The 25,528-nt window shown below is 43.1% G+C and overlaps 1 protein-coding gene and 1 long non-coding RNA gene across 5 annotated transcripts in view; one reads left to right on the plus strand and one right to left on the minus strand.

Moving 5' to 3' along the window:
• The window catches only part of DCAF5 (DDB1 and CUL4 associated factor 5), a 44,810-nt gene that overhangs the window by 9,189 nt on the left and 10,093 nt on the right, over positions 1-25,528 (plus strand). For all 4 annotated transcript variants that reach the window (XM_083506657.1, XM_083506660.1, XM_083506659.1 and 1 more), the window contains exons 2-7: positions 389-532; positions 2,069-2,105; positions 3,180-3,319; positions 7,707-7,836; positions 16,349-16,562; positions 24,494-24,560. In XM_083506657.1, the coding sequence (XP_083362783.1) occupies positions 389-532; positions 2,069-2,105; positions 3,180-3,319; positions 7,707-7,836; positions 16,349-16,562; positions 24,494-24,560 (732 nt within the window). The remainder of the gene's footprint in view (positions 1-388; positions 533-2,068; positions 2,106-3,179; positions 3,320-7,706; positions 7,837-16,348; positions 16,563-24,493; positions 24,561-25,528) is intronic.
• LOC310710660 overlaps positions 25,283-25,528 on the minus strand; it is a 33,241-nt gene continuing 32,995 nt past the window's right edge. Inside the window, exon 3 of the long non-coding RNA XR_014528174.1 lies at positions 25,283-25,367. This is a non-coding gene — a long non-coding RNA (uncharacterized lncRNA). The remainder of the gene's footprint in view (positions 25,368-25,528) is intronic.

A 25,528-nucleotide genomic window follows, 5' to 3' on the forward strand; every position in this document is an offset into this window, starting at 1 on the left:
AAGTCCCTACATGACCATGAAGCTCAGTGAGTGACTTTAGCCAGTTACATTCTGCATCGCAGGGCTGTTGTGGACAAAAACTTGGAGAGGGGGACCATACATGCTAATCGTGAGCTCCTTGGAGGAAGGGAAGGATATAAATGCAATAAATAAAATACATGGTAATGTTGACTCTTGTCTCTAATCACAGATGATGCAATTGTAGTATATGATAGCTTCTTTCTGGAGAAACACTGAGCAACAGTGAAGAGATTTTGCTTATAATGGGGCTGTTCATAGAGCCACAGCAATAGAGGCTCCGTAATTTGGATTTCATGTTGTAAATGCTGGTTTCAGCAGAAATTGTGCAGGTGCTTATAGTGCTGTTTTTCTCCACTCTCCCACATAGGTGGAGATGACCGCCGAGTTCTACTGTGGCATATGGAACAAGCCATTCACTCCAGAGTCAAGCCTGTTCAGCTGAAAGGGGAACATCATTCGAACATCTTCTGCCTAGCTTTTAATAGTGGCAACACCAGAGTATTTTCTGGAGGTAAGGAAGAAAAACTTCAAGAGGAACATCTTCAATGGAAAATTAGGGTTTCAGGACCTTTCTGTGAATTTATTTTCTTTGCAGTATACTTTTGGTCTTTCACTTGTGTAGGCTTGGCATCCCAACAACAATCCCTGCAGAGAGAATGCTGCCTTTTCTGAGCATAATATTATGGATCGGGGAGAATGGTGTTCCTCCTCCCAGGCAGCCTGTGAATTGCTATTTGGGCAGTGGCTGTGGGAGTCTCAGAGACTCTGCTGGATGCTGCCTGTGACTTGGAGTATAATATGCTGCCTGCCTCAGATAACATATAACCACCATATTTTAAAAGGAGGAGAACATCAGCAGGACACTTCTCCACCGACCACCCACCCCTGGTGCAGTTCTCCATAACAGGTTGGCACTGAAGAGTGCATGAACAAATAGGATGGAGGATGAAGGATGAAGAACAAGTTTTTCTGCTCAGCAAGATTGTCCTATCCTCTAAATCCATTCTGTGTGGATGGGCTATATCACATTCTTAATATGCAAGAGGGGCATGTGGTAAGGAAAGGCAACTAGCGTATGCTTGGGCTGGATAAAAAATAATAATCATGTGACTTCAGCTAGGCTGGGATAGCTTAACCTGTTTGGGGCTGAAATGACCCATGATCATCAATCCTTTAGGAGCTGCTGCATGTCAGAGTGGGTATTCCCAGAGTGTCAAACTGGGTGTGAGAAGAACTGTGGTAGGGGGCTTGGAAGGTCACACAGAAGGTTTTGATGCTGGGGATCTGCAGGAGCTGTCAGTAATGTTTTAAAAACAATAAAAAGTTGTTAAAAAAAATAAGGAGTAGTCTTGGGGGCAGTCACAAAAACCTTGGTGGTGGGACTGGATATGGCTGGCATGCCATAGGCTAGTCAGCCTTTAGTTAGGCTGTTGATTCAGAGACAGGCAACACCAATGTTGAGCAGCAAACGGGAGTCCTGATCCTGTGTTTTCCTCTAGCATGTAATGTGATAGCATTGGCAGGACCAGGAGGGTAAGTAGGCTGGGGGAATGCTTGAGCTTCTTATTTCCAAGCCACTTTCCCCCACTCAGTGGGAACTAGCACCTAACCCTGGAACCAGGCAGAGGGTGAAATTGCAGAGGTCAGAAGAATGAGCACTTGGGTGGAGGCCGCACTGGGGTGGAGGGTGCTGCCACTATGCTTTAGAATGGAGTGCAAGAGGTGGGGAAGCGCTGACGTTTGGTGTTGCACAGGGCGCCACTGAAATTTGAGACCTCCCCAGGTCTACCACTGCGAGCAAGCACTTCCTCCCTGCACTTCTTCTCCTGGACAAAGGTCTTCTCATTTCTGCTACTGGGTATGTCCAAGTCAAGCAAGCAGGGAATTTGGAGGAATTTTACCCTGGACGCCTTGTCCTGCCATGAGAAAAAAGTAGCAGGCTCATCTCTTTTGCTTCATCTTTTTTTATTCCAAAATGAAAACTGCAAGCACATTATTTCTCAATTTTCATTACTAATATGCTATAAAATTCTGTTTCTTCATCTAGGTAATGATGAACAAGTGTTGCTCCATGACGTTGACAGGTAAATGCGTTTCCTGCAATGCCTGAACAATCTTGGTGTGTGTGTGTGTGTGTGTGTGTGTGTGTGTGTTTCCTAAATGCTAACCGGTTGTTGTATGACATTTTCACTAATAAAGGGGTTGCCAACATTGTGACCTCCAGATGTTGCTGTAGTCCATTTCCCGCCATCACTAACCATTGGCCATGCTTGCTGAGGCTAATGAGAGTTGGCAGTTGAGCTGCATCTGGAGGGCACAATGTTGGCTAATCCTGACCATGTTGGCTGAAAGCCTATGCGAACACCCATTCTTGTTTGTCTTCTATTTACTGCTTTCTCCTCCTGATATTTTATCTTCCTCCTCTTGTCTTTCCCCTTGATATGGTTACTAGATAACATACTATGGAAAAACTGCATCAGAGCCATTAGGCTTGTTTGTTAAGTTATACAGCAGAATCTTAACCACGTCTACTCAGAAGTAAGTCCTGTTGAATTCAATGGGGCTTATTTCCAGGTAAGGGTTTAGAGCTGCAGCCTTCCCAAATAATGTAAAATAGCCAAAGACCCTGATCTGGAGAGATCCTAATGTATGTGCTTTCTTTCTTTCCTTTTTTATATTTAACCCTCCCTACCCTTGGGGCAGATTCACAAGCAGTTTTTAAAAATCTGTGTTTAAAGAACTAGTGATTTTTATGGATGGTGTGGGGAAATAAGTTCTGCCAGGTATATGGGACCAAAAATATTCACTTTGTATACCAGGCCCCATATTTCCTGCTAACTTAAAGCCCAGTTCTGTGCACGATAGGTTGGGCTTATTTCAATGGGGCTTACTTCCAACTAAGTGTGCATACAATTGCAGGGGTAGGAACAATCCTTCCCTCAATTACTTGGAACAATGGGACAATGTTAGTGGACATGTATAGGATTGCACTGTTCAATCTCCAAATCTCTACTGTTATATTTTCTACCTACTGCTACTCATACAGGAGAATGGACTTTACATATTTTCAAGTAACATTTTTGCAGTGCTACCTGGCAGACTGTCCTGCCTAGCCTTAAATGAGAAAGACGAAAAACAGATGTCTGTGTCTTTTTCAGCGGTGAAACCTTGGATGTATTTGCCCATGAAGATGCAGTGTATGGGCTCTCTGTGAGTCCCGTGAATGATAACGTTTTTGCAAGCTCATCTGATGACGGCAGAGTTCTCATTTGGGATATCAGAGAGTCTTCGCAGGGAGGTGAGGGCTATGTTTGAGTGTGAATGGTGGTGAGCTCTCTCATTGGAGGGAATTCGTCCTGAGATATGAAAATCCAGAAGAAAAAAACAGGGAGAGGGAGAAAGACTACCTTTCTAGACTCCCTCCCCACTTTTCTGAGGACATTGTTCAAACTTTCCAACAGAAAAAATGAACATTTTGGGAATGTTGGGGGGACTATTTTGAAATGTTTTCTTTTTTTATAAATAATGAAATGCTTTACTTTAATCTATTATATAATCATAGTATCCACAATCCATGTTGCTTTAAAAGTGTCATTGTATTCCTGCTAATAATTTCAGCTGTTTACAATGGTCTCTCAAATATGTTACAAGGTTATTCCAGTCTTTTAAGAATACTTGGTCTTCCTGATTTCTGATCTTTCTGATCAGCTTGGCCTGCCACTCTTCTCTGGTCGGTACTTCTTCTTTCCATCTCTGGACAAGAAGCATCCTGCTGTTGTCGTTGCATACATAAACAGTCTTTTATTTTCTTTTGGTAGTTCCGCACTTAAAATGCCTAACAAAAAAGCCTCTGGTTTTTTTAAAACAAAAGTTACCTTAAAACATTTTTTTTCAGCTCATTATATATCATTTCCCAGAAAGCTTTTATTACCCCAAATGACCACCACATGTGATAAAATGTACCCTCTTTCCTTTTACACTTCCAGCACACATTTGAACTGGTTCTAAACATTTACGCAATTTTACTAGGTGCCAAATACCAACGGTACATCATTTTCATATAATTTTCTTTCAGCAAACAGCAGGCTGTAAACTTCAAGTCCTCTTTCCATAACTTTTCCCATGAAGAAAACTGTATATTATAACCAAAATCTCTTGCCCAGTGTATCATTACTGATTTAACTTCTTTGAGAGTGATCATTCTTATATATGCTGCAGACCAGTGGCGTAGCGTGGGGGGTGCAGGGGGGGCCGGCCGCACCGGGCGCAACATCTGGGGGTTAGGGTTAGGGTGCGCAAATCCACGGGTTAGGGGGCGCAAATTACTTGCCTTGCCCCGGGTCCTGACAACCCACGCTACGCCACTGCTGCAGACACAGATAATATGCAAATTCAGGATGCATTTCCACACCTAGGAGGTGTTGTCATCTTCATATCTTCATGAGGGGAACACCTAGAACCTTAGTTGCTTGTGAGTTGCTGCTTGCCACCTTCTGGTGGTCTTTGATCTCATTTGGAGGTACCTGAAGGAAGAATGAGGCATATGCTGTCCTTTTGGCATGACCCTTCCCACCTTGCAGACACCTTGCTACATAACTAAGCCATTTATACTTCTGAGGCTTCAAGCCTATGTGTGCCTACCTGGGAGTAAGTACCACTATACTTCTGACTAAACATGCATAGGATTGCTCTGTAAATTTAAAAAAATACGTTAAATAGTGCAATTTTATATGCAAAGTTAAAATGATGCATTCCATGTTAAAGCAGTAAAACAAGTGAAGGTTTAATACAAAAGTTAGTATTGCATATATTTAAATGATCCTGTAGTTTATTCTGTGTTCTTGAAGGGGAAAGGTCCTCTTTCCACCCCTGCCCCGTGGCTTTGAGATTTCCAGAAACTTCACATCTCTAGAGTGTGTTAAAGGGTGAAATGGATTGCTTTATCCCTGTTGTGGTGGAGTCTTATTTGATTTTACAAGTATTTTTAGGGCAGCTGACACTAATAAAAACCAATGAAATGAAATGAAACTCCCACAAGAATAAAAGAGCAGGTCCATTTGTACTCTAAGCCAGTATCAGTGGAGATTTAAAAAGCCTGGGAAAATGAAACATCTGTACCTTGGGCCAAAAAATAATCATCATAATCCTAGGAATATAAGTGCACTGAATTTTGTGTTTGGGGGGGGGACTAATCTTATTGGATTGGGAGGGATTGAAGGGGAAACTGTTGTTAATTGTAAGATTTTTGAAAACCTGAATAAAATGTTAATGACATGTTAAAGCCTCTCCAGGAAAAGCAAAGGAAGATAATCACAACCAAGAAGCGCCATCTCTGCTAGTTGGGTCACCTAGAGGATGGCTTCCAATGATTACTTTAGTATTGTATGGGCTGGTTCATTGGGCATAGGCCCAAGGATGAACTGTGTCTGCCCGGGTTATACCTCTGCTTTTAAGTCTTTTCATGCACTGATTTTCAGAATGATTTGCTGAGCATTTACAATCGCTCCCTGTGCTTTGTAAACTGGAAACTTGCCTATTGATCTGCAGAGGACTCTGTTGAATTTAACTCGCTGGGTTAGGTTTTGGACAGGCGTTGTGTAGAAGCCATGTGTGAATTCTTGAATTTCCTCCTTTAGTTGAAAGTTCAACTAAATAAGATCTTTTCTACGATGTTCTTGGAAGCTGCTATTAGGATACCATACATATGGGTACAAAATGCCTCCAACTGTGAGTGATTTAGGGACTAGTGAAAAGAGAGTAGGGGAGTAGATGGCCCTTGAATATATTTCTGCATAACAGAGTTGCTTTTGTTGTAGAGTAGAAAGGGAGCTGCCTCCTGAGGCAGCTTAGCTTGGTCACTGTCTAATAGCTCTTGTTCATTAGGAAGTTTCTCATCCTTCTAACCAAAATCTGCTTCCCTGCAATTTCTACCCATTGGTTCTAATCTTGCCCTTTGGCAAAGCAGAACACAAGTCTGATCCATCTTCCCCATGACAGCTCTTAGATATTTGAAGATCTCCATCATAGGTCCCTGTAAACACAGGCAGTGACCATTTTAGATGCGTCTGATGTATGCACATTGTGCCAAACCTGGAAGTGACCTGAAAACGCCACAGAACGGGGCAGGGGTGGAACAGGGTGTTTGCAGGCTTTTTCTATGATGTTTCAAATATACACGATTTCACTTAAACGCGTGGTGCCTTGGAACGTAACCGACACATAAATTGGGAGTTGCCTGTAATATAAAGATGGATCTGTGGATCCTTGAGGTTTGAAGATTTCTGTAGACTAGGTGTGGCTATTCTGTGTCCCTCTGGAGCTTGTTGGACTCCCAACTCCCATCTGTCTCAGCAATGAATAAGCTGCAGCGAAGCTTAGAGTCCACATACTCTCCCAGCTCCTGACTTCCTTCAGCACAAGCATGAGTAGTTCAGAAGTTTCCACCTTCTTTCTTTTTTGCCTAACTACTTTTGCTTAGCTACAACTTGTTGTGTCATCTGAGGTCACATACTATGTTTTGTTAACTATATTTTGCAACATCAGTCACATTGAAAGAAAAGGGGGAGTATTTGAGCTAAAGGCTCCCTCTGGCTCTTTAATAATGCTAAAGCTTTGGGTTACTGTAATGTCTGCTCGTCGGGTATGGGATTTACAACTCAAAGGGGCAATAATTTTATCTGACTCTTGACACAATCCTAAGCATATTTACTTAGAAGTGAGACCAATTATGTTCAATGGATCATATTCCCAGTTGAGTGTGGATAGGATTGCAGCCACAGTGTCTGATAATTCGCAATTTTAAATATGGGTGTCTTCAGTGGTGAATGGATTTGTGCAATGAGGAAATTTTTTTTTGTCATCTGAGTGAGGTCTGTCTGTGATGATTTAGGGAATTAAAATAAACGGGTCAAATAAGGAAGCAATTGTTCATTGAATCCTAGATCTTGACCCATATTTAGAAATGCTAGACATTAAGGATTTTATTACAAACAAGCTTTTGGTAGAATGGCGGGAATGCTGGAAAACTGAATAACAAGGAAAGTGTATGGATTTGGCAAAAATATTTGCGATTCAGAGTTCTCTCAGCAACTTGGACAAGTAATTCCAGCCTTAAGATGTTGATGGGGCAGCTACACTTGCTTGTTGTAGCATATTAAACTCACGAAATAAAACCGTTGAAAAACCTCTACTCTATTGAAATGGTTTGTGTCACATTACTTTTAATGCCATAATCTAGTTTTAATTAGATGGAATGTCAAGAACTTATGAGAAGTTCCCTTGTGGACTACCACAATGTTTTGTGTGCTAGTAAATGCAATGTTTATGGATTATACTAAAGTAATTTATTTAAAACTCTTTCAATAAGACACAAATCTAAATCAAAACATTTCCCACTCTGTCGGAGTTCCAAGATCTCCCACTTAGTAAAAAATGGTTTCTGTAGTAGATACTACTTCATCAGTACACTAGCACTGTACATTTCTGAGCCACAAATTACCAATTAGTGTGTGGGAATTCTGTTTAATGCTAGGAAAAGGTGCATAAAACCTGACTACCTAAACTAAATAAATTCTTGAAAGGGTTGACAAATGTCCCATTAAGAAAAAGTTCAGCCAGCAGTCAGCATTGTACAAGAGGTCTTGTGCCTTTAAAAGTAAATTGATCTTATCTTGTTTTGTTAACAGAGCCCTTCTGCTTGGCTAATTATCCATCAGCCTTTCACAGTGTGATGTTCAATCCAGTGGAGCCCAGGTTACTCGCCACTGCCAACTCAAAGGAAGGTGTAGGACTCTGGGACATTCGCAAGCCTCAAAGGTAAGACTCTTCTTTCTTATGTGTTGTTTTGTGAAACTGGGAAGACAGAAAGAAGCTCCTTCTGGAACTCAGTTGAACTTGGTGCTTGGTAATATTGTGGGGAAAATACCCACCCAGCATTCATTGCCAGGATTGATCGATTCATTGCCAGTGGGTCTTCCCCCCCCCCCCCCACAACAGTAATGTGGAGTAATGAAACTTCTCTAAGTGTGTATTTTTTCTTCGTTTATAAAGCTAAGTAATATTAGCTTCTCTGTTGAAACATTTTAGATAGACTGGATATATGTGTGACCATGATTGAACATAAATCTGTAGCAGCTTTGGTTCAGACAGGAGCAGCAGCTTGATCTGTATTAGGCTTTGAGGCTTTAACTGCATGTGGTATTGCTTTGAGTTCTTAATTCCCTATAGCTCACCAATAGCCCCTATAAGTTTTGAACTGCCTGGGCTGTTCATATTTGACATTTCCATGGACCACATTTTTATGTTGAAAATTCCGTTTTACTAGTAGTTCCGTGACTAGTAGTTCTCCACACCTAATGGCAATTTGTTGATGTATCTGTGTGCTCTGTATATGTTTCTCAAATCACTTTGTTTCAGAATGGAAGGAACCTATGGATCATCTAGCAGAATTAACTGTGATAGTCTATCCAGACTTTATTTCGAAAACTGCTAGTGAAGAGGTCATCACTAAGCAGTCTCCCATCCTCATTCTGTATGGGGCTGTCCTTTATTGTCACTGAAATGTCCTATTCAATCCAAGTGTGTTTTTCTTCTGGCTTTGAAATTTGTTCCTCCTTGCCCTATTCTAGAACAAATGAAATTTACCAAATGATCTATTGAACCCCTATTCTTCCACTACATAATGCTGGGTGCTTCCATGCTGGTCATTTTTCTTCTGTAGTTGACATGATTTGCTCACTCAAGTTTCATAGAGAATTTGGATGATATTGCTCCTAAACCGTTCCGACATTGACCTCCCACATAATCTCTTGGCCATTTGTAATCAAATGTTTTGGCTTCCAGCTAGAGTGCTCTACATTCCTTGCATGCAGAGATTGCTATAATGCTGTCATTTCTCCTTTTTTGGAAGAGACTTGGATGATGTGGGCAGCGATGTAGCTAAAGACCGTGGCTCTATCTACATCGCCCTATATCTTCCATTGCCTGCCTGCACCTCCACCACTACCTTGCCAGGAATGTTCCCCTCCTCATCATTGCCTCTTCCTGGCTTGAATCTCCCAATTTTAAAATCTCAGTACAATAGTGCAACAAAAGTTTAATGTGATAACAAGCATGTTAAGTTTTACTGCTAATATTATATAGACATACCAGCTAGGTTCATCCTGCCTGTACTATACAAACTCCCAGGATGTACAGAACGACTTTGTATCTCCCTACTATTCCAGTATCTTAACCCTATTACAGCATCTTAAAAAGCAGAGACATCACCTTGCCAACAAACGTCCGTATAGTTAAAGCTATGGTTTTCCCAGTAGTGATGTATGGAAGTGAGAGCTGGACCATAAAGAAGGCTGATCGCCGAAGAATTGATGCTTTTGAATTATGGTGCTGGAGGAGACTCTTGAGAGTCCCATGGACTGCAAGAAGATTAAACCTCTCCATTCTTAAGGAAATCAGCCCTGAGTCCTCACTGGAAAGACACATCCTGAAGCTGAGGTTCCAATACTTTGGCCACCTCATGAGAAGAGAAGACTCCCTGGAAAAGACCCTGATGTTGGGAAAGATGGAGGGCACAAGGAGAAGGGGAAGACAGAGGATGAGATGGTTGGATAGTGTCTTCGAAGCTACCAGCATGAGTCTGACCAAACTGTGGGAGGCAGTGGAAGACAGGAGTGCCTGGCGTGCTCTGGTCCATGGGGGTCATGAAGAGTCGGACACGACTAAACGACAACACTATTCCAGTATGAAAACCCAGATGTCACATTCTCAGTTGCTAGATTTTGCACTGCCATGATGGACATACTGTATTTTTCCATGTGTAAGACGCCCCCATGTATAAGATGACCCCTATTTTTTAAACCCATAATTAAGAAATTTAGTTGTTTAGCTTTTTGGGGAGCTGGGGGAGGTCACTTCCACCAATTGCTCACTCACCTGCCCGCCACTGCCAGTTGCTTGCCACAGCCACTGCTGATCGCATACCTCACCGCAGCTGCCAATTGTCTGCCCGCTTGCCACCACCACCAACCCACCCGTCCACTTGCCGCAGCCACCAATCGCCTGCCCACCTCGCCACAGCCGCCAATCGCCTGCCCAATTGCTGCAGCCGCAGCCAATTGCCAGCAGGCCTTACTGCAACCACCAATCGCCCCTGCCGACCTCCTGCTTGCTGCTGCCATTAATCGCACATCCCCACTCTGCATTCACTATCCGTGTATAAGTCGACACCCAATTTTTGCCTTTTTTTTTTAGCAAAAAGCATTGTCTTGTACACGAAAAAATATGGTACGTCAAAGGATTGTTTGTGTCACAAACCAGGCCTAAACTGAAGGCCCATAATGCAAGTCCTGTGCTGCTTCACATTCCTTCCCTTATAGTTGCTTTTAACCGATTGTCTTTTGTCTGTATCTGCTTTAAGTGTATGTGAGTTATAACCACTTTTAACTATTTCCTTTTATCCCTTTCTTCTTTAAGTCTTACGTGTTTTGTTTTGTTTTATTTGCATGTTTGTATTTCATGCTGGTCTGCGACCACATTAAGTTTGTATGTTAAGTACTCTGTCACTTTTACAGTGGTGCCTCGCAAGACGAAAAGAATTCGTTCCGCGAGTCTTTTCGTCTTGCGATGTTTTTCGTCTTGCGAAGCACAGTCCGTCGCAACTGTGCCTCTTCAAGCGGCTTTTAAAAAAAAACGCAAGACGTTTTCGTCTTGCGAAGCAAGCCCATAGGGAAATTCGTCTAGCGAAGCAACGCAAAAACGGAAAACCCTTTCGTCTAGCGAGTTTTTAGTCTTGCGAGGCATTCGTCTTGCGGGTCACCACTGTACACAAAGGGCAATTTGTGTGAAACCACACAGTGGTGACGTTTTGCCTTTCTTTGAAGGTTAAAAAAAACCCTGTGCATTTGTAGTATTGGCAGGAGTTACAGCAGGGGTGAGAAACCTGTAGCCATCCAGATGTTGTTAAACTCTTAACTCCCATCAACCCCAGATAGCATTGCAAGTGATTGTGGGCTATGGGAATTGTAGCCCAAGAGCATAAGGAGGACCAGAGGTTCCCCACCCTTCAATTATAGGATTTGAGATAAAGGAAAACAGGTTCTGTGGAAAGTGAAAGAGCACTGGCTGTATAAACCCTCGTGTAAAAGCACGTGCTGTCTCCTTCCAGACGCCAAGAAAGGGATTGTGGGAATCATTTATCAAATTTATGTCCCCCTTCCTCTCCAGAGTAGCAAGCAGATGCACAATAAAAAAGCAAGAACATTCTAAAAGAGTTAACATGTTCTAAAAACAATTGTGGTTAAAAGCTTCTTCCAACCATGCATGCTACCTCCCAGCCTCTCTCCTCTCAGCCGTGAGCTTCCCTTTCTCCAGCCTTAACTACAAAAATGTTTTTAGGTGCATACATAGTTAATGCTTGTCAGAAATGCTGGGGAGCTGCTGCCAGTCAGCATAGGCAATACTGAGCTCAATGGACCACAGGCTTGACTTGATGGAAGGCAGCTTCCTGTGTCAACAGTGCACAACTCCTATCCAAACCTGCTGTGCTGTTCTGATGTAAAAGAACCTCTCAGATATGGAATGCATGTAGAGTGTCAGCAAAAGACACGGCATGGGCTGTCCCAGGCCTTTTCTTGATTTCTTTAGAAGGTCATGCAGGCAACCTTTGCTCTTGTTTGAGACCACAGGCAAACATTTCCAAGTAGCATGGGTGGTTTAAACAAAGCTGCTATGAGGCTTCTCTGCCACGAGGAGGTGCCAACAAATCACAATGTGCGTAAGGCCAATACATGGTAGCATATATAGAGAACGAAGTGTGGCAATTTATACATTGGTGAATATTATCCATCCAAATCTTAAGGCCACAAAGCATAATCGTTCCAGGACTGTTTTCTAGATTTGAACTTCCTAGACTTGTCGATAAAGGTTTATGGCAAGGTTTTAAAAAGCTTATACTTCTGGAACTGTGAGACAGTTTGCTTACTTAAAACAAGGGTGGGGAACATCAGGTCAGGGAGTTAAATGTGGCCTATCAGGCCTCTATGCCTAACCCTCAGAATTCTCCCTAGGCCTCACCCCTCACTGCCCCAGGTATTTTGACTAGGCTGCAATATGTCCTTGAACTCTGATAATGTCTCTTGCTTCTCTGGATGGAGGAAAGGAGTGTGCAAAGAAACTAGCTTGCTGTACAAGATTAAAATTGCTTCACCATGGTCTCCGCCCCCTCTCCCAGCATGTGGCCCTTGGAAGGTTTCTCATGAGGGAATGTCTCCCCTTGGGCTGGACAAGGTTCCCCACACATGATTGTGCCACACATCATGTGACATTTTTGCCTGTTTCAGCGGTCTTGCTAATGGCTGGCAATAATCAATCATTATGTGACTTTTTTTTTTAGGGGCCTGCTCTTCATGGTTTGCATATCTGGGTACAAGGCTCATGTTGCTTATAAAAAAACCTTGACATTTTTACTTCCACATAAAGCAACGTGGATGGTTCAGTTTTGGTTTGCTAACAAATAGGCACTTGAATATTCTAAGCAAATTTAGTCCTTCAAGTCGGATCTGCAACAAACGGCCATGTGTGCTCGAGGGCAGGGTTCTAGCTGGGCCTTGGACTAGATACTCCCTTCCTCTCTCCTCACCCCATTTTTCCATTTCTTCCCACAACAGCCAGAAAGGATCCAGTGCCTGCGGAACATGCTTTTAAATATTGTTTTGTGCTTCTTCAAGCCTGCTTGTGGCTGTTTCTTGTGCATTGATGGTGCCATGTTAGTTGCATAAGGATAAGCACTGGGAGAATGAATTTGCTATCTGGGATGTGATAGGATAGCTCTGTAAGTCTGCACAGACTTACCTTCCACCTTCAAAGGCAATTTAAAATCCTGCCTTGCAATATCCTCTTCTCCCCTAACCTTTTGTATGCTTATCATTCACCTTGATAAACCATTTTGATCAGGCTTAGGCAAACTTGGCCCTCCAGATGTTTTGGGACTGCTACCCCCATGATCCCTAGCTAACAGGACCGGTGGTCAGGGATGGTGGGAATTGTAGTCCCAAAACATCTGGAGGGCCGAGTTTGCCTATGCCTGATTTAAATTAACTTTACTTTTCCTGTTCAACTTTTGGGTCTCTCTCTCCCCCCCCCCCAATGCCATTCTTACCGTAAATCATTATTGCACAGTCAAAAAATATCAGATGGGTTAAAATATTAGCTGGGCAGTTGTATTAACTACTGTGTATTAGTCTGTTCTTGTGTGTTGAGTGTTCAGGGCATTGAGTCCTCCTTCTCCTTTAAAGTCTCTCTGCTTCCCCCACCCCCATTATACTGTAAACAGCAGTGCTAGAAACTGTCAGCTCTTTCCTGCCCATTCCTCAGCCCTTTCCTCCTCCGCCTCAGTGACTGTAATTTCCTGACACCCCTGGCAAGCTTGCAATTCAGTCAGGTGTGTCAGATCACGATATGCAGATTTCGTATTATGAATACAGTTGTTGTCATTTCTTCCTCTCGCTTTTCTTTTTCTTTTAAAAAATGTCCCAACTTCGTGCTATGCCTTCCTTCTTTGCACTTTGTTGGCAGTAAGTGGCTGTTTTCAAGCCTCAGGAAAACAATCCATCCATAAAACTTGCCAAAGGGAGAAAAGCTTTATTTAGACTATCTTGTCTATTTTTCCTGGAAAGGAAACCATTAGCTGATGCAGACAGTAGCTCCCATTTGTCATATCCTCTCTCTTCTCATTTGTCTGTTAGCTACTGGTAAAAACTGATTTAACCTTTAAAAAATCTATTCTTGGATTAAGACCCAAAATGTTGCTCTTCCACAGATCCTGCTTCATTTATCATTTTGTATAGGATCTGTGGCAAATGACATCACCATGGCCTGTTCACGTATTCTGCTGCAGTGTAGAGGGGAGAAAGTTAAATGTTTAGAATCAAAGAATCGTCAAGTTGGAAGGGACCGTGAGGACCACCTAGTCCATCCCCTTGACTCTGAGATTAAAAGTTTCAAGTAAGAGACCAGCTGAGCTAATCCAGCTGTTCCGTTTCAGTTAACTAAGACATATGGTAATATATTTGCAAGTTTAATAAACAGGAAATACTTTATATGTAGAGGAATTCCTAATATAGAATCATAGAATCGTAGTGTTGGAAGGGACGACAAGGGTCATCATGTCCAACCCTTGCAATATCAACTAGATTAGGGCTTCAGCAAACTTTTTCAGCAGGGGGCTGGTCCACTGTCCCTCAGAACTTGTGTGGGGCCGGACTATATTTTGATATGATGCAAGAGCACCACGAGCCCCTGTGTCTTGCGAGCGGCAGGTGCTGGTGGTGGCGGTGGCAAGACAATGAGCGGTGCGCAAAAGGGCTCCAGAGAGGGGCTGCTTAAAATGGTGGCCGCTTGAACACGGCTGCTGCTGGCACCAACAAAGCCCAGCCTCCTTCCTCCTCTAGGCAGGGCGGGGATAAGCCAAAAGGAGGGAGGGAGGAGGCGCTGCCGCTGTATGAGGGAGAGGGAAAGAACGCATGCTCTGCGATCCACACAGCGATTCCCGGACCGTCCACGGGCACGATCCAGAAGGCAGTTGGGCCTGATCCAGCCCACGGGCCTTAGTTTGTCGACCCATGAAGTAGATCATACAGGGCAGGTGTCCATCCAACCTCTGCTTAACCTCCAAGGAAGAAGAGTCCACCACCTCTCCTGGGAGTCTGTTCCCCTGTCAAACAGCTCTTAGAAAGTTCTTCCTGATGTTTACGTGGAGCAACAAGTAAGGCTAAAGGAATTGCTGTGGAATAACTGTCTTCTTGTTTATATAAATTGGGATGGGGGACCAAGCTAGGTTTTCAGCCTGGTTTAGCTGCTGCATATTATTATTTAGCACCAGTCGTATAGCTGGGGCTCCATCCTTGCCCAGAAGATTTAATTTACCATTGTAGCTTTTATACAGTACTGTACGTTCTGTTGAAAATTGTTAGTATTTCCAAGCAAATTGTCCTGTGAGAAAGGGGGAAATAGATTGATGATAGGGTTGCTACCAGACCAGGAAAAGAAACAAAGCTTGGCTTGGCTTGGCTTGGCTTGGCCTGTCACTAACAGCAGTTTTGATCTGTAGACATTTGTAACAGTAAAGAAGAGGCTGAGGACGTTACACTCCAGTATAATTTTTTTGTGACAGATTGAAGAGAGGTTTGAAGGGACAGGAAGCTGGTTGGAAATGAGAAGGAAGAATCACATTTTTGGCTTCTCTGACTGCGAGACTTCCTTTGGATGAACTGAAAACTGTTTTTAGTTACGATGACATTCAATAGCTGGGAAAGATTGATTTTCAATAGGTTAATACTTTTACCACTGTTAATTTAAAATTCTAACCCTGCTGTATGTAAAATCATTTTGTGCTGGCCCCCATGGTACTTCTAATCAATGTCAAACCAGCATCTCATTTTTTTTAGCAAAAGAAAAGCACTGATTATGATACAGTAAGTGAATGAGCTATGAGCTTTTGCCACAATAAATTCTGAGGTCCACTGGGAGCCAAACCCTATTTGTATTTGCTATCTTTGTTAATAATAGTTCCTCTGTGACTCGGATGCACAGTTTGTATCCATCTGATGCCATGCATTGAGTATTGTATTCCCAATTCTTTGGAACTCCTTCCTAGATGTGATCAGAAAGGCTCCCTCTCTCTTGAACCTCAGAGGCTATTCAACAGGTTATTTAGTTTCCTGTTTTGTGATTAATTTTAAATTGATTTTATCCACTGTACATCTTTTGTAATTTGTATGTACACCACTTAGAAACCTGTATATAAATAGCTGAAATATTATTGTTCATTTATTACAGTCCTCCTGAATTCAGCAAGAGATTATTTCCTTGTAAGTGTGCAGGGAATTATAGTTGTAGGCCATGATCCAGTTTAAAGTTGAACCTGCATGTCCGTCTGAAATTATTAGAATAAGTTAGTTGTGGCCAAAGTTTTAGCAAATACTCTTAACTGGACTTGGGACTTGAAATAAACATTGCTACTTGTCTGAGATTTTGCCCAAAATCTAACTGAAATTTTGCTACACATCTAATTCGTAAGTTAGTCCTAAGTATAGAGCTTGGGTGGCTTATTGGATCCTCAGTAACGTTTCCTTCCTGGAAATTTATTTAGGACGTCTGAGTAATATATGGAGAAGTGTGGTTCATGGAACACAGTTACACATTTATAGACTTTCTGCCTCCTTTGAACTCCTTCCTGCCTTGTTGTGATAAGGAGGGATGGCTGATAGATGCTTCATGGTAGTTAAATTGCGGCAGCCCATCTGATTCTTTTTGGTTTCTTGTTTCCTAGTTCCCTGCTCCGGTATGGTGGGAATCTATCACTTCAGAGTGCCATGAGTGTGCGGTTTAACAGCAATGGAACACAGCTGCTTGCTCTCAGACGTCGGCTGCCACCAGTCCTTTATGACATCCACTCCCGTCTGCCTGTCTTCCAGTTTGACAACCAAGGATACTTTAATTCTTGTACCATGAAAAGCTGCTGTTTTGCAGGTGATCGCGATCAGGTAAAGAGCCTCAGTTGCCAAGTCTGTGAGCTGAATAAATATTTCATTTGTGGCATTTATATCCCACCTTGTTCTCCAAGGAGCTTAAAGTGGCATATATGGCTCCCTCCCTCCTTGCTTAATCCCCACGACAACCCTGTGAGGTAGGTTAGACTGAGAGGGAGTGACTGATGCAAGTTAATCCTGCCAGTTTCATTGCCAGGTGGGGGCTTGAACCCCAGTCTCCCAGGTCCTAGTCCGACAATCTAACCTCTACACCATACTGGCTCAGTGGGCACTTCAAGAGCGTTGATGGCATGGCATTAAAACACACGGCCAGTGTGCCTATATTTAAGTTTTCCCCTTGCTTAAAACAAAGCAGGGTGTTAATACTGAGAGACCTGGCCAACATAACCCTCACAACTTAGCCAACCCTGTGGGGTGAAGTAGGCCAAGAGATGGTCGCTAACCCAGGTTGTCCACTGAGCTCCTCATCTGGGTGGTCATTAGAAATTGTACGTCTCTGGTTGACATCCACAGTCCACTTCACCCCACTAATGTGACTTTCAGACTAGACACATTAAAGGGGGGGAATGAAATACTTTGATACTAAACAAGGTAATGGAACTGGTGGCTAAGGCTCTGTTTCCACTCCATCAACGCATCATACGAGTTTATTCCAAAAAAGCCCCACATGGCGAGCTGTTTTAGTGCATGCAGCTGCTTGCAACATGGCTCTGCTGTGTTTCACCATATTACTGTGGTATGCGAGAACTTGGACCATGCTTCACAGCAAATAGTTGCAAGCAAATGGCACACCGTGCAGAGCTGTTACATGGCTATATTTCCATACGAATCGTGCCTTGGCTAATGCAGAAATGTTAATTGGGAGTAGGTGGTACACCACGTTGCCTTGATTTGAGATAGCTGGCGCAAATGTTTAGAAAGATGATAATGTGCTTATTTGCTTTCCCTTTGTTTCTACATATTTCTTAAACTTATATCCCATGTGTTTTCATCATGGAATCCAAAGGGGTGTGCATGTGGTTCGGTCATCACCCAGGCACCGACCAGACTCAAAGCTGCTTTGTTTCTGCATGGTGATGACCCCTTGTGTCTTCACTTACCCTTTAGGATATTGATGATCTAGTGGGTTATGATGACTTACTAGCGGGTTATCAGACCTCACGTGGCTCAGACCAGTTGCACAACCATTTTTTTTTGGAAGGGGGCGAGTGTTTTCCTTGTTACAGAGGGGGAAAGAAGAACCCTGGTACAGTATGGTGGGGAGAGGGCGAGGGGGCTGGAGAAAAATTAAAAATGAATGCTGTTGGGAACTTGCATATATTTTATTTAGGCAGCAGAAGGGAGAGGAGAAAAAGTAGTCTTCAGAATGCCTGGTTTTGGTGGCATTATGGGAGGGGGAGTCTAGTTTTTTGTAACTGAACTAATGCTCTATTACATAGGCACCAACTCTATAAGGGCCCAGGTCCCTTCACCCCTCCCGTAAAATATTGGGGGGGGTGCCACCCCAATTTTGAGATCAATCAGTTGCAGAGGAGGCTGAGTGTGGAGCTGAGTGCAGTGCTGATTCAGTGGTTGGACGCTGCTTCTCTGCTGCCACAGAGGGGAAGCAGCCCCGGGCCGGTGGCAGGAGGAGGAGGAGGCCAGGCCCCAGAAAGGAGGAGCCATCAGCCATTGAAGCTGCACTGCTGTTGAGTTTGACTCCACCCCTGACTCCTCCCTGTGTCACACGGGAGTCATGCATGTGTCATCTTCCCCCCTCCCCATTTTCTACTTAGGTTGATGCCTCAATCAATAAAAAGTGAGTAAAGTTTGGTGAAATGTGAATTTCTTTAGCAAGATCTCAGCATTCTAGGGAGTGACTCCCAAAACTTGATGAGAAATTTCCTTTGTTTTAGATCAGTGCTGCCTCTTTCGTTTCTCCTTAGTTTTGAAATTCGTTTTTCCCGCTCCCTTTTGCTTTGCTGTAGATGTAGCAAAGCTCCGGGCCACCAGTAATAAAAAGTACTACTTTGCTGCTTTTTTCAAGCAAGAGTTAACGTGTGCTCTCTGAATAAAACTAAAATTATCTTTACTCTGTGGCATGTCCTCAGACATTACATCACCTCTCAGTCTCCTTTGTTGATATTATTCATGTGCAGGAAAGTTTCAGGAATGCAGCAGTCACTGGGTTGCTCTTCCAGCATTCCTTAGGATGAGTTCTGCACACTGAGAGACTCTGGTCAGGATGCTTTGGGTTCTGCCTTTCAACATGGCGCTCCTAGAAAGAGCAGTGGCTAAAACAACTCATTTACATACTATTTTGTTTTTTAATAAACTAGGGAACTTGCTCAGTGCCACTTAAGAATAGAACTGGCAGCATTCTCCCTCCCCCCCCCCATCAACCTTGGGGAAATTTTTTTTGCATGCTTTTGCAGCACTAGGAATTTGTCTTGGTTCTGAGGCTCGTTCAAAAACGGAAGCATTCTCTTCCGGGTTTCCGGCGTTCAGGTTCTGAATCGTTCGCCTTCCAAGACGCTCAAAAACCGAGGTTCCACTGTATCAGTTTCAGTCGGAAAGGGCAGGCACTTGACTACTTCACACCCCGTGAATTCCCTCTCAGAAGCAGTGCTGTTCTCTAAGTTAAACTGATAAGATTTCCCTAATTCCACCAGGCATACAGGCTTGTTTTCAAATTATAAACTAGATGTGGACAAACCATTTTTTTACAAGCCTAATGTTGAAACAGTTGTACTTCTATGATGAACAGGGGATTGCAGGGAATGATGACCTAAATACACCTTATGAAGGTTTTCTGATTATCTTCAAATGCATTTGCAATGATTCATTTTGAATGTTTTCATTAAGGCCGTAAGAAATACATTATTGGTAACTTTAGGTAGCGAGCTCACTGAGGTAAAACACTGGAATTAATCTATACTGCCAGTGGGGGGCGGCAGTGGCTATTATGAGACCTATTACATTGAAAGCAAATATAGACAGGGCCATGTATTTAATTTCTGATATTGACATGATATATACTGTTCAAACAGCTGAAGGCTAGGATTTCTTTTTTTTTGAAGAATTGTATTTGAGTGGTCAAAGAGTGAGGGAATTAATCTGAACATTTAAATGTTGATGAAGTAATTCCTGATTTTCTGCCTTAATTATCAGTTGTTATATTTTGGATATGCATGTGTGTGTGTATAGAGCTGTAGAACATGTTTGTTTAAATAAGCATCATATCACAAAACAGAACAATTGGTTTTACAGTTATCAGTATTGAAATTTATAGCAACCCTCCTTTGCTTCAAAATTTATGGAATTATATATATATGAAGAGATGTAAAATAGTAAGATGCTCTTCTTCCTGTGACTATTTTGAGAGTGGGAAGTGGCTTTTGCCATACACTTGAGAGTTCATGCAGACGAGCAACCTGAGAAACTTTTTCGAGTGCTGCTGTTGGCAGGGTGGGGAACTAAGGGAAAGATTCAATGGCACTTAAGTGTAAAGATGGCAATCCAAACTGAACCGAATTTTGGAAGTTGCATTTGCTGTGAACGGTGTGGGTGCCTTTAGACAAGCCACTCTTCTCTTAAGCCCTGGTTTAGTTGTCAGTCATATCCCATACCTGTGGTGTCAAGCAGGCCACCCATTTTTAAAGCAACATTTGTTTATTTTTTTCCTTATTTAAACAACAACAAGCAATTATTTGAAGTGTAAAAGTGCTGAGGGGATTTCTTGGTGTCATAGCTGATAGCTTAAGGGTTAATAACACTCCAGTCCTCCACACTAAGGTCCTAATAAGCATTGGGAGCCCTTTGCTGGTGAACTGTGTAAAGACAAAAAATCTTAAAAGGCCCAGTTATGTAGCTAACCTAATGTGTAATTTGGCTCTTTAAGATGTAAGAAGCTCTGTCAGTCATGAATTGCCTTACACAAAAGAAGCAAGCAAATGTGGAGCAAGAAAAAAGGGCTGGCTTTAATTTTCCTCTTTAATACTTTGCATTCAGCAAAACCTACGGAAATATAAAAGCTTCAAGATGCCGACCATTTTCCAGCAGACAGTAGTTAAGAAAAATTTATTCCTGTTGGTGGCTGAATTCCAGAATGTGCAAAAAGCACTGCTATTAAGACCACAGTAACCGCTGCCGATCATATTCCATTTTGCATAAGTTGCCTGTAGTATATTCTCCTTTTGGGGCAGAAATGGGAGGGAGATTCAGGCAGGCAAGGAAGCAGCAGAGCCAGCAATCTGAGGATGGCTCATTCTAAACAATTGAGGCATGTTTATAGAGTTCTGGGATTGCTGCTTTGTGCAGCAACAGCTATTAACCATGCCTGGGAATTTTCTTCCTTCTAAGGCAAACTTCTGAATCAGCAGCTTGTCATCCAAAAGCCTTTCCTCCCCTCCCCTTTCGGTTGTTTGCAGCTAGTCACAGATGGAGTTTGATTTACATCTTTGCTCATCAAATGACTTTGAATATTTTCCCCCAAAAGACTGTTAATGTTGTGTTTGAACACATTCTTTTAATGTTTGGAGAACTTGATGGGAGTAGGAAATGGGGGGGGGGGGGTTGGCATGAGAAGCACTTTTTTGCTGTTTTAGGTCACACACTTCCTGAGAGTAGGCTTGGGCCTGATTTGCGTGAAATGCTAAGCTAAACCTTGAATTAGGGAAACCACGCAAGTGTGCAGAATCCCAGAGAGCAGCTTGCAGCACCTTTTCTCCCCTCCAGTCCCATTTGCTGCATGGCTTAGCGTGTTGTCTGAACAGAGGCTTGTGGTTCAGCTCTCTGCTTGCTAACCATGAGGTTAGGAAGGAGAAAGCTTAGCCATGAGCCCAAGTTCAGACAACACACGAAACCAACCCTGACTTGCTTTGGCACAGTGCTGCAGCAAAAATGACCAGGGCGGAGCACAGTGGCTATAAGCTTCTCTCCAGGAGCCAACACAGGCTTAGTAAGGTAAGGTAAGGTCTGGTTTTGCAGGCCTTGTGAACCAGGCCATGGTGTCTCATGTGATGTATCCTCAGTGCTGGAGACACAGCAGGCAGCATATATTTCTTAACAACTTTCTTCATATTATCCTACAAGAGCAGCTTCTCTGACCACGCTCCTAAAAAAACAACTGACTAGAACAGAGAAACTGGAATGTGTCCAGAGGAGGGCAACCAAAATGGTCAAAGGCCTGGAAACGATGCCTTATGAGCAGGGGTCTGCAACCTTTAAGACAAAAAGAGCCACTTGGACCCGTTTCCAAAGAAAAAAAACACTGGGAGCCGCAAAACCATTGCGACATTTAAAACAAATATATCTCTCGAGCCGCGATCTGACAGCGGGCGGGAAGGTGACGTCGGGACGGTGCGTGACTAACGCATGCACCGTCCCCATGCGACGTCACAGCCAGTACAGCGCCCGCCACAGTGGGGAGTGTCGGGGCGCACAATGCACCTCCTCCCCTCGCTAGTATCCGCCCCGGAGCCGCGGCAAAGGTGTAAAAGAGCCACATGCGGCTCCGGAGCCGCGGGTTGCAGACCCCTGCTTATGAGGAACGGCTAAGGGAGCTGGGCATGTTTAGCCTGGAGAAGAGGAGGTTAAGGGGTGATATGATAGCCATGTTCAAATATATAAAAGGATGTCACATAGAGGAGGGAGAAAGGTTGTTTTCTGCTGCTCCAGAGAAGCGGACACGGAGCAATGGATCCAAACTACAAGAAAGAAGATTCCACCTAAACATTAGGAAGAACTTCCTGACAGTAAGAGCTGTTCGACAGTGGAATTTGCTGCCAAGGAGTGTGGTGGAGTCTCCTTCTTTGGAGGTCTTTAGCAGAGGCTTGACAACTATATGTCAGGAGTGCTCTGATGGTGTTTCCTGCTTGGCAGGGGGTTGGACTCGATGGCCCTTGTGGTCTCTTCCAACTCTATGATTCTATGAGATGGGTCTTCATTTTTCCTTCTTTTAGGAAACTTCATCTCTTGAGGAACCTTCACGCAAACAAGGGTGGGGAATAAATAATAGAATTATTATTACTGCTACTTCTTCTACACTAAGACTATTAAACTGTGTGACTATGCTACAACTGTGTGTTGGGACACTTGCAATTGTGAAAGCTTAGTGAAACTCACCAACCAGCAGCAGAGTGTGGCTGCATTTGGCTGGCTGTTAAGTGCAAGATACCTTTTAATTATTGGGGGAAATGTGTAGTTGCATTCACATCTACAGCCTGAGCAACTTTCCTGTGCTAGATCCTTTTTTGGACATTGTTAACATTTGCCAAAAGGGACTCCACTGGCAGCACTTCTCTAAACCTGTCCTCTTATAAGCAGATCTCTATAAAATTTCACATGGAAAGGAGTTCCTTGGGTGACTGTTTTCTTCTGGCAATAACTAGGCTGGAGTGCCAGAACACCTTGACTTTACATTTTGAGAATTCTGGTTAGGGTGAGGACAAAATATCCTTGCAGTTGGAATGAGCACATCCAAGTTCGGTAAAGCAGCTAGGCTTCTCCACAATGGAGTGTACTGTGTGTTTTACAGCTGCTTGTTTTTATTTCTCAGTCCTTGAGAATGAAGGATCTTCATCTTATTTACTTTGTCAATTTGTTTGGCAACTCTAATTGTTTAGTTTCTGCCTGTAAAGTATTTTAAGTGCTCTTTGGTTAAAATTGAATCAACTTTGTATGAGGGGTAAAAACTAAACTTTCCCCTTATTTTCCCTTCTTTCTTTGTGCTACTGGGTTACAAATATGAGGAATTCTTTGTTGGCCATCAGGTTGGCACAGACTGGAGATTGGTCAAATATTGTAAAAGACATAACTTTCTGTACCCCCACAAAGTTGCTCTCAGGTGTTCTTCCTTTTTTTATAACACTTCAGCTCCATATGCAACTTTTAAAATTGTGGTAGGAAATGGCCAGTTCATTAGCACTTGCATACCTCTGCAGTTTCCCAGTTCTTCTATAAGTGTACCGTATTTTTCGCCCTATAGGACACACTTTTTCCCCTCCAAAAATGAAGGGGAAATGTGGGTGCGTCCTATGGGGCGAATACAGGCTTTCGCTGAAGCCTGGAGAGCGAGAGGCTCTCGCTCTCCAGGCTTCAGGAAGCTCTGCGCAACCCTCCAGAGCCCGGCACCAAGCCGCGCCAGGCTCCGGAGGGTTGCACAGAGCTGCCTGCATTCCGAAGCCTCGGGCGCGCTGAAGAGCGTGCCTGGGCTTCGCACAGCTGTCCGCAAGCCTGGGGAGACCGGCGCGGCTCCCTAGGCTTGCAGATAGCAGGCTGTTCTGGGGGCTGGGGTCGGGGGAAGCTCGGGCTTCCCCCGCGCCAGCCCCGTGCCGGGGGGGGGCAATATTTTTTTCCCTTTATTCCCCCCCCCAAATAAAAACCACTAGGTGCGTCCTATAGGGCAGTGTGTCCTATGGGGCGAAAAATACGGTAATTGTGTTTTATTTTCTTTTTTCAGCTAAACATACTAGTAATGTACTTTGAGGAAGGAAGCTTTTAAAATTATCAGTACTGTACTTTGAAGTTTCATACAGTGGGCATACTGAGTGAATTTGAGGGAGAATTGATGTTAAAGCAAATAAATCATAAATGAAGACTAGAACAGGGGCAGGTGTTTGACTTGTGTAGCATGAGTTTTATGGGTATAATTTCAATGGGACTGGAAAGTAAATATGCGTTAGATTGTAGCTTATCATTTTTGTAGCCTGTTGATTTTTAAAATCAAAGCCTTCCCTCTCCCCACTGGTTTATCATGAATCCCTGGTCTTTATATTTTCAGTCCTTGACCTGCCACCACACAAACAATACAAATTCTAGGCATGTAGAATATATATGTATTGCATCATATAATCAAGCTATTGGAATCTTCCAAATATGTATATTTCAAGGGCTGCCTTAGTGGTGAATTTGTTGTAACTTACTAGTATTTTTATTTCTAACAGTACATCCTCTCTGGCTCTGATGACTTTAATTTATACATGTGGAGAATTCCTCCGGATCCAGAAGCAGGTGAGTGTTCCTGAAAAATCTTCCAAATTAAGTTACTAGCGCTAGGAAAAGCAGTCTTCTATAACAGTGTTTCCAAAGTGTGATGTGCATACCCCCAGGGTTACACAGAAGAGTTTCAAAGGGTGCATGGCAGAATTTGCTCTAGTCTAGATATTAAAACTACAAATTATCTTCTCCCAAAAAGGCCTACCACTGGTATAACCTCTCAAAAGAGGTATACAATCCTTGTAAGTTTGGGGAACACTATTCTACAATATTAGCAATTTACGCAAGAGGTGCAATATTGGGGCCACCTTCCTGTACATGCACACCTTTGTGTAAACCCCGTGTTGTTTGCAATCCTTTGCATGTCTGCTTGGAAGCACTGAAGTTCTCCTGGTTTGTGTGTGACATGTGTGTATATATCCTCGTCCCCATCGCCTTCTTAATCAAAATCATCTCCCCCCCTTAGCTGCTCTTTGCCTTGTAGGGGTGGGGAATACAGGTATCTATATTTTTCACCTAACACTGTGCTATTCATTGATCAATCCGAATATGTAACAGTTTAGAAATGCAACACCTAAAACACAAAAAGCATTACATATTCACAATATTAACAACTACTGAAACACACATGCACTAAGTTTAGTGCTTTAATTTTAGCTCTTTGTTGGTCTATGTATGTTGTCATGAGTGTCACTGCTTTCTCACTTTTGTGTCCCCAACATGGCTGTTTTTAAAAAAAACAACAAAGTGAAGGTTCCTTCATGTTCCACTTCTGGGCTTCCAGAGGCATCGTTTGTTGAGCAGTGCGGTTGAGTGACCAAGCTGAAATACATGAAGTAATAAGTTCTTTACTGTGCTGCCAAGCGCTACAGTCAAAGGGCTTTTTGGAGAAAACTGGTTCTCTTCAGTACTTCCAGCACTTCTAAGTAATTGTCCAGACTTGCCTAAAGGTCCATGGTTTTGGTGACCGAACCAACCCAGCC

Source organism: Podarcis liolepis (assembly GCF_965112155.1).
Source record: "Podarcis liolepis genome assembly, chromosome: 1".
Taxonomy (NCBI): Eukaryota; Metazoa; Chordata; class Lepidosauria; order Squamata; family Lacertidae; genus Podarcis; species Podarcis liolepis.